The sequence below is a fragment of the Halichoerus grypus genome, chromosome 1 (genome assembly GCF_964656455.1).
Source record: "Halichoerus grypus chromosome 1, mHalGry1.hap1.1, whole genome shotgun sequence".
Lineage (NCBI taxonomy): Eukaryota > Metazoa > Chordata > Mammalia > Carnivora > Phocidae > Halichoerus > Halichoerus grypus.
In genome coordinates, this window is record NC_135712.1 from 2622651 (window position 1) to 2633984 (window position 11334).

An 11334-nucleotide genomic window follows, 5' to 3' on the forward strand; every position below is an offset into this window, starting at 1 on the left:
GGGGCGAGTTTGAGCCCCATGTTGGGCATAGAGCTTACTTCACAACAAAACCAAACCAGGTGGTGTTGTGGATCCGGCCCATGGACGGTAGTCTGCCAGTACCAGGTATCGCAAAATGTTCTTACTTTTAGGAAATAACCACAAAGTGGTGATAGTGAAGTGTCGGGTTGTCCGGAAGTTAACTCAATAATCACTCGTAGATAAGCAGGTGGGGCAAAATGTTAGCAAAGTTTGACTCAAGTGGCAGGAGCACAAGTATTGCCCTGTTTTTCCAACTTTCTCTGTGTTTGGAGATTTTCATGACAAAAAGTTGGGAAACATTTTACAAACTGGTTTTAAGATTTTATTTATTTGACAGAGCACAAGCAGGTGGGGGGCAGAGGGAGAGAGAAGCAGACTCCCCGCTGAGCAGGGAGCCCGATGCGGGGCTCGATCCCAGGACCCCGGGATCATGACCTGAGCTGAGGGGAGACACTTAACCGATTGAGCCACCCAGGCGCCCCTAGAAACTTGTTTTAGAATCGGAATGAACTCTTCCACCAACTGTTTAGGTGCCATCTATAAATAGTGACGTGAATAAGACAAGGTCGGGCAATGAAGAGACACACTCGTGCGCTATACAAAGGGCAGCGTGATGGCTGGGAACAGTCCTAAAGCAGGAAAAAGAAGATGGAAGACAACCAAGCCTGAGAAAAGAGCAATTTTAACAAACACATAGTGAATTTGTGACACAAAATTTCACCAAAATAACGAAATGCACCAACATCTACTTTAGAAATATGCTTTATAGTATAAACAGCTATCGGATGCTGGCAGCTAATGAAAGATTTGCATCATATCCAGTGTACCTAAAAAATAAATGTGCAGGGCACCTGGGTGGCTTGGTCGGTTGGGCGTCTGATTCTGCTCAGGTCATGATCTCAGGGTCGTGAGATTGAGCCTCCGTGTCAGGCTCCGCACTCAGTGGGGAGTCTGCTTGAGATTCTCTCTCTCACTCTGCTCCTTCCCCCATGCTTGCTTGCACTCACGGGCACACTCTCTCTCTCTCAAAATAAATCTTTTTAAAAATAAATAAATGAATAGGGCGCCTGGGTGGCTCAGTCGTTAGGCATCTGCCTTCGGCTCAGGTCAGGATCCCGGGGTCCTGGGATCGAGCCCCGCATCAGGCTCCCTGCTCAGTGAGGAGTCTGCTTCTCCCTCTCCCACTCCTGCTGCTTGTGTTCCCTCTCTCGCTGTGTCTCTCTCTCTGTCAAATAAATAAAATCTTTAAAAAATGAATGAATGAATGAATGTGCTCTATTCTGAATGCGAAATTATCCCTCTTTCCGAAACTTCTCAAAGTCTGCTGTGCATTGCAGGCAAGAACCAGCAATGGATACTAAAATTAGTGGCAAAAGTATGATAGGAAATATATTTGCAGAGTCTCAAAGATACTTACTGGTTACAATAGGAAAGTAGTAACTCTACAGTGGAGAAACCTGGCAGACACCACTTTATTCAAGATGGAAGTCAGTATTACCCGGGAGGAGACACATGGATACCAGGTACCCTCAATAAGATGCACTGAAAGGACACAGTGAGGAAAAAAAAAAAAAAACAACTCTCTAAAGACCGGATAGACAAGGGGAGCCAGTTTAGATTTCAGTCTAAGTCAGCATGACTGTACATAAACTTTGTTTGAACCAAAAACCTGACTTATGGCCCCGCTACCCACGCATCACGCACCTGCTTTGTGAATGAGTCAGCTGAAGGAAAACCATCTTGTCCTTGAGATTCCCGCCAATGCCCCTGCTCCCCACATTCCTTTACGATAAAACTCAACCTGATCATGAGGAAATATCCCCCAAGCCCCAAAGAGAATCAGTCCTCAAAAGAAGGTGATCTATACTCTTTAAAAGGATCACGATCCTGAACGACAAAGACGGAGAAACTGACAGCACGCAGTGTGGCAGGAGCCTGGGCCAGAAAGATGGCTTTACTGGGACAGCGGTGAATGAGTCAGTGCTGTGGGTCAGCTCATCTGTTGTAAAGCAAGGTTTATTTCCTGCTTCTGAAAACTGCTGTTCCTGCTCATGTACAGCGCCAACATTTAGGGAACGTTTACAGAAACTATACTATCTTTGGAACCTAAAATTATTTCAGTATAAAAAGTTTTAAGTATTAGAAAAGAAAAAAAAGAAAGTCTAACAGGACTTTGGGGAACGGGTGTCTTTTTCAACTGGTACACACATTACCCCATCGTGTCTGCTGCACAAAGACGAAGCTGTGTGTCTCTCCGCCCGCACCCAGGACGGTGTCAGGTGGTGACAGTGTGAAGGACAGCTGTGAACAGCTCACTGGGTACGAATTAGCCACAGGAGTATGCCTATTTCTTCCACAAATAGTAAGGACCATCATATTTCCGTACAGTATCATGTAGGGCCACCTCTCATCCTTGTCCTGCCCGTGTTTTGTTTTCTGGAAGGCAGAAAAATGCCTGTTTGTGGATCCTGTGTGTTGCTCCCTCTGCAGACTCTAGGGGAGGACCCATCCTGCCTCCCCCGGGCTCCCAGCGAGCCTGGGCTCGGGGCTGCTTTGCTGCGGTCTCCGCCGCCCTCATCGTCTGGCCTCCTCCCCCACACCGCTGTGTCTTCTGGTTTTCTTATAAGGGTACCGGTCACTGGATTTAGGGCCCACCCTGGTCCACTAGTAACCTCTCTTAACTAATGACAGTTGCCACGACCCTATTTCCAAATTCACGTCCCCTTCTCAGGTTCCGGGTGCACGTGACTTTCAGGGAGACACTATGGATCCTGCTACAGAAGGGGGAAGGAAGATAAAATCAGTCATAGCACCACCATCTCATGAGACTTTGCACCCACCTTTAGTAAACCCTAAAACCGTGCTGCAAGGGAAGTATGACTTTTGCCATTCTGTAGGTGAGCGAAGAGGCTCAGCGGTTACACTTCTGCCCGGAGCCTGTAAGAGACAAGGCCAAGGATACGCCCAGGCTGACCCACGGTGCCCTGGAGGGTGTGAGAGCCCGCCGTCCTCCCCAGGACTCTGCTCAGGTGCCCCGCCCAGGGGCCTCACCCTCCTCACCCGAGCCCCGAGCCCACTGTCTGCAGACCTTCTCTCCAGACTCAAACTCATTCACTCACGGAGCACACGTAGGCTCCTTCCTCATGCTTACGCTCTCAGTTTTTCTTTATAGAATATTAGGGAAATAAGAAAAGTTACAGGAAGGAACCAGACACAGTCTCATGGTCTGAAGGAACAAGTTGGTACATAGCTGCTCATTCTCTTCTGTGCACACGATTTTTTATTAATTACACATTAATTTATTAATATAACTTATTAATTATATTAATCACACGATATTGACAGTTTTGAAACTGCTTTTCAGTAACACACCTAGCAGTTTCCTGTGGTATTATTAACTTCTCAAGAATAGGCAATATTCCTTGGGCGCCTGGGTGGCTCAGATGGTTAAGCGTCTGCCTTCGGCTCAGGTCATGATCTCAGGGTCCTGGGATCGAGTCCCGCATCGGGTTCCCTGCTCAGTGCAGAGCCTGCTTCTCCCTCTCCCTCTACCACTCCCTCTGCTTGTGCTCTTCTGTCTATCTCTCTGCCAAATAAATAAATAAAATCTTTAAAAAAAAAAAAGAATAGGCAGTATTCCAAAATAAGACAATTATTTTTTCTAAGAACAAAAAGTGTTTAAAAAAGCTTTGGAAAAATACAGAAAATCACAGGGAGCAAAGTTATTAAATGCCTACGTCCACCCTCAGAGATGGCTACTGCGAACGGCTCCGTGGCGCCTGGGCCCCACCGAGCCCCCGGGGACCCGAGTCTCCAGGGAAAGCCTGCAAACTGGCATTTCAACAAGCAGCTGGGGGAGCAGCGGGCAGGGAAATGGGGAAATGCCCTTCTAGAAGCACTTCCTCCCAACAGCACAGCCCCTTGTTATGGACAGGGGCTGGGCACAGAGGGGCTTCTAAATTCTGGGATGGAAATTTTTATACATTTTCTCTCCATCCAAGAATTTTCCTTGATTCCTGGCATTGATTGCTCCAACTGTGGTTTTATTTGTGATTTACAGAAGTGTATGAGAATCAAATATTTATTTAGGGCCTCCTGTGTGACAGATACAACGGTGAGGACCAGACCCAACGCCGCCCGTCTGGCTGCTGGGAACCCCAGCAAGGACACAGGTCGTTAGGAGACGCAGAGAGAACCACTGGCGTGCCCAGGGCAGGGGCACCAGGCATACCCAGAGAGTCAACTGCCCCCCAACCCGGATCCCGGTCTTCCTTCCCTTTGATTCTGCGGAGGCTTCTTCACTTAGGAAACCCTTGGCCTGCATTAGCTTACAACAAGGGCCTTTTAAGATTCTACATCTGTTCGCTCCTTTGACTTGTCCCAATTTCTGCAGTTCGCTGCACCCCTCCAGAGGGGCTCAGGGCTGCCTCGGCCGGTGCCGGTTCCCTTCAAGGGCCCTGGCTCAGATGTAAAGCCATAGTTCACTCAGTCCGTAGCGACCGCAGGTGGCCAGGCCTGACATGCACCCTAAGGGGGGAGGCAGGACCCTGGTGTGCCCACGTGGGGCACCTGGTTTTGGGTTTATCTTCACTGTTACTTCCCTTGCTAGTGAAGATGAACTGGTAACCGGTAAATGATTAGTTGTATAAATGTTCCATCTTTCCTTTTCTTTCTGTTTTTCCTTTCTTTTTTTTTTTTTTTAAGGGTTTCTTGGGCTAGAATTTAATTAGCAACACATTCTGATGACAATTTTTTGCATGAGGGAACATAAGCACCAACTGATGAGCTCCGGGAGCAGGTGTGTGGATCACCTGCCTAAGAGCACAAAGAGGAAAGCAAAGGAGGTGAGCATCTTGCTGAGGAAGAAAGAAGCCTGAGATGCTAAGAAAAAAACCCCTTGCCTTCCGCATGCCGGGAAAATCAGAGACTTCACAGGTAGGGCTTCACAGATTTCAGGCTGAAGTGATATCCAAGGCCCTGGAGTGGCTCCAGGACTCCGGGTGCGGAGACATGATATTAGGTCTTTTTCTCTGGCTCCAGCAAGATGAGAACCCGGGGCATCAAGGAATGAGAGATAAATGTCAGCCTTTTCCAGGGCCTTTGGATAGAAAAAGTGATGCTAATTATGGGAGAGATTTACGTTAGTGTACGAATTAGAGACAGTCGTAGTAATAACACTATCAGCTCGCCCTGGGGCTCGGATGCTGTCCCGAACATTTCACACTGATTAACTCATTTACTACTTAAACTCAAAACCCTATGAGATTGCTTCTGAGTATTATCCCCACAGAGAGGCCAGAGATGTTCGGCAACTAGTCCTACGCCACGCAGCGGGTGCAAGGGAGACCTGCATGTGCACTCGAGCATTTGGCCCCCAGAGCCTGCTCCCTGTGGGGGCTCGCAAGCATCCGTGTGGACCCAGCCCTGCAGCAGTAAGAAAACCCTGGCTTCCGAGAGCAGCACCAGAGACCAACCACACATAGGGTCAATGGCCAGACCGTGTACGTGGGACCAGAGAACTCTGACCCACAACCTCTATAAGAACCATCTGGAAGCCAGACCGCGGCCACAGGCCTCTGCAGCCCCACCCCTGGACCAGTCCGGAGTCGGCCGTGACTGCCATCTTCTCTTCCCCTCCGAACTCAGGACAGCCGGAGAAAATCGAATACGCCCCTGAAATCAATCCCACAGGATGCCCAGCTTGTAGTGAGCCCACCCGCAGACTCCACAGAGCACACCTGAGTCTTCCTTTTCTTCCATGACAAGCTGTCCCCCACCCCTGCCTGCTGTGAGTCTCTGCCAAACCCCAGCGCTGCTGGGGGCCCCCTTGCTGCAGCCAGCTCTGAATAAGCAGCCTTTGCTTGCTCTCCTTTGGGTTCGCTTTGCTTATTTCCCCGGGTGTAGCCTCCTATCTGTAAAATGTCAGCACATGAGGAGCGGGGTCCAGCAGGGAGAGAGCGCGTCAGACCTGAGGAGGCATCTGTTATAAAATAAAATTCAGGGGCACCTGGGTGGCTCAGTCGTCAAGTGTCTGCCTTCTGCTCAGGTCATGATCCCAGGGTCCTGGGATCGAGCCCCATATCGGTCTCCCTGCTCGGCGGGGAGCCTGCTTCTCCCTCTCCCACTCCCCCTGCTTGTGTTCCCTCTCTGGCTGTCTCTCTCTCTGTCAAATAAATTTTAAAAATCTGAAAAAAAAAAAAGAAAGAAAGAAAGATGATTTCAGGTAAGGTCACCTTCCCTCAGGGGGAGCAGCAGGGGTCTGATCCTGCAGATTCCCGCCTCTTCCTTTGGGGGAGAGACAGGGCCCAAGGGACCAGGTACCTCCTTGGTGGCCACCGGAACATTCCTCACTGGCCAGTTAGGACTACATTTCTGGGGGAGGTTGGCACTGGGGAAGGGTGTGGTTAGGTTAGGGATGAAGTCCTGGCTTGGTGACTTGGCCTAAGTGGCTCCGTTCTGGGCCTGCTGGTTTTCTTTTTAACACATTGCAAGATGGAGCAAAGGATGGATGGAGGGATGAGAGGAGGGAGAGGTGGGCAAAGCCCACTGAGCTGCAGGACATGACAAGACCAGAGAATTGCCTTCCTTTCCTCATCTTGGCAATTATTTTCTGATGCTTTGTTTCCCACATAGAGGAGTTTTCCATTTTTATGGAGTCAAATCCGACTCACTCACACATTTACGCAATTGTGAACGGGTTGTGGGATTTCCCCTTCCCAGCTCCCCAGGGCTCAGCCACCCCTGACCTCCCACCCTTCCTGAACTTACAAACCAGGCTTTGCCCCTGGCAGGTACCAGAAAGCCTTGTCTCCCACACACCTGCTCGCCGGGGCTCTGTGTCGGGCCCACCAGCAGCTAAAGGTGGGCCTGCTCCTGCAGGGTCAGCACCCAGTGAGCGGGGAGGCCAGCGACAACTGATGGGTGGGTCGCCGGCTGCCGGGGCCTGGACCTTTCTAAAAGACCAGTCCTGTCCAGACAGTTCCTAGCATGGGCCCTACCCCTGCCCTGAATAAAGTGTGGGACCTTCCCTGGGTGGTGGAATCTGTCTAATCCTAACCCAAATCCTGCCCTAACCTATCCCTTCCCAAATGCCCTCGCTCTGACCACACCTCCCCCAGCCGGGCCGAAGCCTTGGGAGCCATCTCCTCCCCATGCCCGGGGCAGTTTCGTGTCTCCTCTGTTCACACAGGCCAACCCTCCACCGTGCTTCTGAGTCACATGCTGGTGACTGACCTCCACAGTGGCTGGCACAAGTGGGGTGTTGGGCCAGGCCTTGCAGATGAGCGATGCAGGGTGGTTGAATGCATAGGGGGGTGAGGCAGGGCAGGGCCTGATCCTGGCCTCTGGGATTCCGCGACAGCCTCCTGCCCCTGTGCCCAGCTCCTCCAGGTCCTGGCTGGGCACAGGCCCCTCTCCCCTGCCCTCCGGCAGCTCTTATCTCAGGTCCTGCTCACTACTTGCCTGTGGCCCACCCCCTACCCCACCCCATCGCTGCGTCCAGCCCTGCACAGGATGAGACTCCAGACCGTCCCCTGAACAACCCACCCCCACCCCCACGTGGGGCCTGACCCCAACTGTCCCCTGCAGTGGGGACACTCCGCCCCGACCCGCCAGAGAAAGACGAAACCAAAGCCACAGTGCGGGGACCCCCCTACAGCACGCGACCACTGGTCCCCACACGGTGCGGGCAGTGAGGGCCCCAGGTGCTCGCCCTCCCCGTGCGCGCCCAGCGGAGAGGACTGCGACCGTCCCCCGCCCGGGCCCTGCGCCGCCAGCCCTCGGGCCTAGCCCCGCCCCGCCCTCGGCCCCGCCCCCGCCCCCGCGCCGGCCTTCGCCCCGCCCTCGGCCCTCGGCCCCGCCCCCGAGCCACGTGACCGCCGCCCCCTTTAAGCAGAGCGGACACCTGGGCGCTGGGCGTTGCTCTGCCCGCCGCTCCTCCTCCGCTCCTCGCTCCTCTTCCGTCCGCCGCCAGCATGATGTGCGGGGCGCCCACCGCCTCGCAGCCCGCCACGGCCGAGACCCAGGCCATCGCCGACCAGGTAGGCGGCAGCGGGCGGGGCCCGCGGGTGCCAGCCTGGGGTCGCCTCCCAGAGCGCCCTCCAGCCGCCGGAGGCCGGGCCGGCCCGCCTGGGCTCCAGCTCCACGACCGCGGCAGGTGGCGGCGCGCGGGGCCCGGGCGGGCTGCGGGGCGGGGCGGGGCGGAGGCCTGGGGCTGCTGCCGTGACGCCCGTCCCCTGCCGCCGCCCTGGGCCCGCTGCGCCGGGCGGCCCCGGCCTGGCCCAAGTGGCTCCGCCAGCCGACCGCCGTGAAGGGCGGTGACTCAGCCCCACGAGACCTCTGGAAATGAGGAATGTGCGGCGACTGCTGTGCGAGCCCCGCCTGGGCCGCGGCTCCGGGCTCTTCCCCGCAGCCTGGGGCCGCAGGGCCCTGCCCTTCCTCACCGCTCCTGCTTTTCCGGGACTAGGAAACGCCTCCCTTGTCTGCGGAGTGCTGAACGTGCGTAAGGCCATTTGCTGTTGACCACTGGAAAGTGACCTGGAGCAGTGGTGCTGCTGCTGGGGGAAACTGAGGCGGCAGCCCCTCTGCCGGCAGGTGTCCAGGAGGAGAGAGGCGGGGTCCCCACCTCCCGCACGTCTGTACTGACTCCTTAGGGGAGCACTCTGGGCTGCACGCAGGAATAGCCCTCTGGGGCTGACCGGCTTCCAGGTCCTTCTGTACCCGCGCCAGTCAGTGACAAGCGCCTGCCAGTCGTGTACTGGGGCCTTCCCTGGTCCTCTGCCCCCGCCCGGTCCCCTGAAGGCTGCTGACTGACCTCCGGCCCCCTCTTTGTCCCGCTGGGCCCCGGTGTCAGTGGGCGGCCCCTCTGCAGCAGGGCCAGGCCTGGCCACGCTGCCTGTCGCACCACCTCTGTTCGGGTGTCCTTACCATCCCTTGCCTGCAGCCCGGGGCTTTCCTGCCTCCAGTCCCGAAGCCGGCGAAGGGAGAGGTGATTCCTTTCCCAACCCCCCGGGCCGTTCTGAGGGTGTCACTCACCCCCCCCACACCCCGAGCCCCTAGTTTTGTAAACTGCGAAGTCCGTTCCGCGCAGACCTAGCATGGCGCTTGCATGAAGAGGGGGGCTCCAGGTGAGTCTTCAGACGCAGGTAGGCGCTGGCCCCGGGGAGACAGGCAGGTGCCACCATGACAACGGGCAGTGACACGGAGAGAGCAGCAGGACAGTGGCCGGCCTTCTCCCTACCTGGCTGCCCGGAGTCCAGCCTTCTGTCCGTTCTCCCCAGCAAGGGCGCCTCCCTGAAGGCCACACAGGCCGCCTTTTGACTCACTGTGTGTAGGATGGTGACCCGCCCCTTGCCTCCCAGGAACGAGCCTGCCTCCTGCAGCCAGTGTAAGAGGAACCTCTAACCCTCTGGAACTAGCCCCGTCCCTCCCTCACGCAGTCTGCACACTGCAGGGCCTACCGTCAGCCCCGGGAGGAGCTCTTACACTAGATGAGACTAAAAAAAAAGAGACAAACCTGTATTCCTGTGCCATAAAGACGCTCAGTTCCTAAAAGCCAAGACCTTGGAAAACAGGATTGACCCGAGTATGAATACTATTTGACATTTAAGATGAGGATCAGCTTCTGCCCAGAGGCTCTGCATCTGAAAGAAATCCTCTCAAAATGCAGCAAAGTGCTTTCTACTGCGAAGCCCTGTGTCTGCTGCATCCCATGTTATAGGAGACATGCAGGAACAGCCCAGTCGTGCCCACAGCAGGGAAACAGTGAAGAGAATTGGGGCACACCTATATGATGGAAGAGTACCTTTAAACTTAATGTAAAATCTAGTTTAAAATTTTGAAAATGATTTACTTCTCAATTTTAAGAGTAAAAAATTATATAGCCTTTCAAACAAACCGTTCAAGTGTTAAGACTGAAAACACATTGTAAATTGGCATATAGTACAGTAATGGTAAAAATACATATTTTTTAAAGATTTTATTTATTAGAGAGAGAGTGTGCACACACAAGCAAGGGGGAGGAGCAGAGGGAGAGGGAGAAGCAGACTCCCCGCTGAACAGGGAGCCCGATGTGGGGCTTGATCCCAGGACCCCAGGATCATGACCCGAGGCGAAGGCAGGCGCTTCACCGACTGAGCCACCCAGGTGCCCCGTAATGGTGACAATATTAAAATATCCCATGATATCCCTAGAACAGGAAGGGCCAGTGATCTACTGAAATAGGACCATGGAAACCAGTCGATTGAAAGCATTGTTTTCTGCGCTTTATGGGGAGAGCTAAGAGTTTAATGCGTCCCTCCGCTATAAAGAACAATCAGGTTACAGAAAGGCTGTAAAGGGGGGCGCCTGGGTGGCTCAGTTGCTTAAGCGACTGCCTTCGGCTCAGGTCATGATCCTGGAGACCCGGGATCGAGTCCCGCATCGGGCTCCCTGCTCAGCAGGGAGTCTGCTTCTCCCTCTGCCCCTCCCCCATCTCATGCTCTCTCCATCTCATTCTCTCTCTCAAATAAATAAATAAAATCTTTAAAAAAAAAAAAAAAGAAAGAAAGGCTGTAAAGGATAACACAGGAATCCAGTGTGTAGCATTTCACATGAGAAATAGACTGTGTGAGCACCTCTCGCAGGAGCGAAGCCACTAAGGTTCTCCGTTCTGTCCCCTCCCCAAGGTGAAGGCCCAGCTGGAAGAACAGGAAAATAAGAAGTACGCTACCTTTAAGGCTGTGGAATTCAGGAGCCAGGTGGTCGCAGGGATGAACTACTTCATCAAGGTGAGGGTCAGCCACGGGTGGTGGGTGGCCGGGAGGGTGGCAAGCAGGAAGCTGATGACCCGAAGGGATCCCCTACCCCTATCCAGGGCCTTTGTCATGCAGGCTGGCCCAGCAGGGCACGTGGGGTCACAGGGCCTGCCTGCCCCTCCCTCGCCTTACCCCCTTCCATCTCTCCAGGTTCAAGTTGACGATGATGAGTTTGTGCACCTTCGAGTATTTCGAAGTCTCCCGCACGAAAACAAGCCCGTGGCCTTGTCCAGCTATCAGACCAACAAAGCCAGGCATGACGAGTTGGCGTATTTCTAGTTCCCACCCTGAACAGGGCTCGTCCATGTGGTTCTGTCCTCTGTGGACGTGTCTGGGACCAAAAGCAAATGTCGTTTCTACACGGGGCCACTTGGGGGGGGGGGATGTCACCACCTCGTTTGCGACTCTGTTCCTGACTTTCAGCGGGAGAGACAAAGTCAACACAGTCACTGATCTTAATTACTTTCAGAGAGGGCTTATATTCTCTTTAAATCCATATTTTTAAATGTTTATGAACTTA

General features: G+C 53.9%; 1 protein-coding gene and 1 long non-coding RNA gene across 3 annotated transcripts; one reads left to right on the forward strand and one right to left on the reverse strand.

Annotated features, from left to right (window-relative positions):
- Positions 1-3085: 3085 nt before the first annotated feature.
- LOC144381316 (uncharacterized) lies at positions 3086-7405 on the reverse strand. The gene is made up of 3 exons (XR_013446267.1): positions 7255-7405; positions 4923-5119; positions 3086-3607 (listed from the first exon to the last, which is right to left on the reverse strand). It is a non-coding gene; the product is annotated as an uncharacterized LOC144381316 (long non-coding RNA).
- A 476-nt stretch (positions 7406-7881) lies between these two features.
- CSTB (cystatin B) lies at positions 7882-11334 on the forward strand. Of its 2 annotated transcripts, none has more exons than XM_036099002.2 (3): positions 7882-8060; positions 10686-10787; positions 10965-11334. In XM_036099002.2, exons 1-3 carry the CDS (start codon positions 7995-7997, stop codon positions 11091-11093), a joined length of 297 nt encoding a protein of 98 aa, XP_035954895.1. In that variant the 5' UTR covers positions 7882-7994; the 3' UTR covers positions 11094-11334. The 2 variants fall into 2 exon arrangements, with proteins under 2 accessions (XP_035954895.1, XP_077924540.1); XM_078068414.1 differs by lacking the exon at positions 7882-8060 and adding an exon at positions 8286-8517.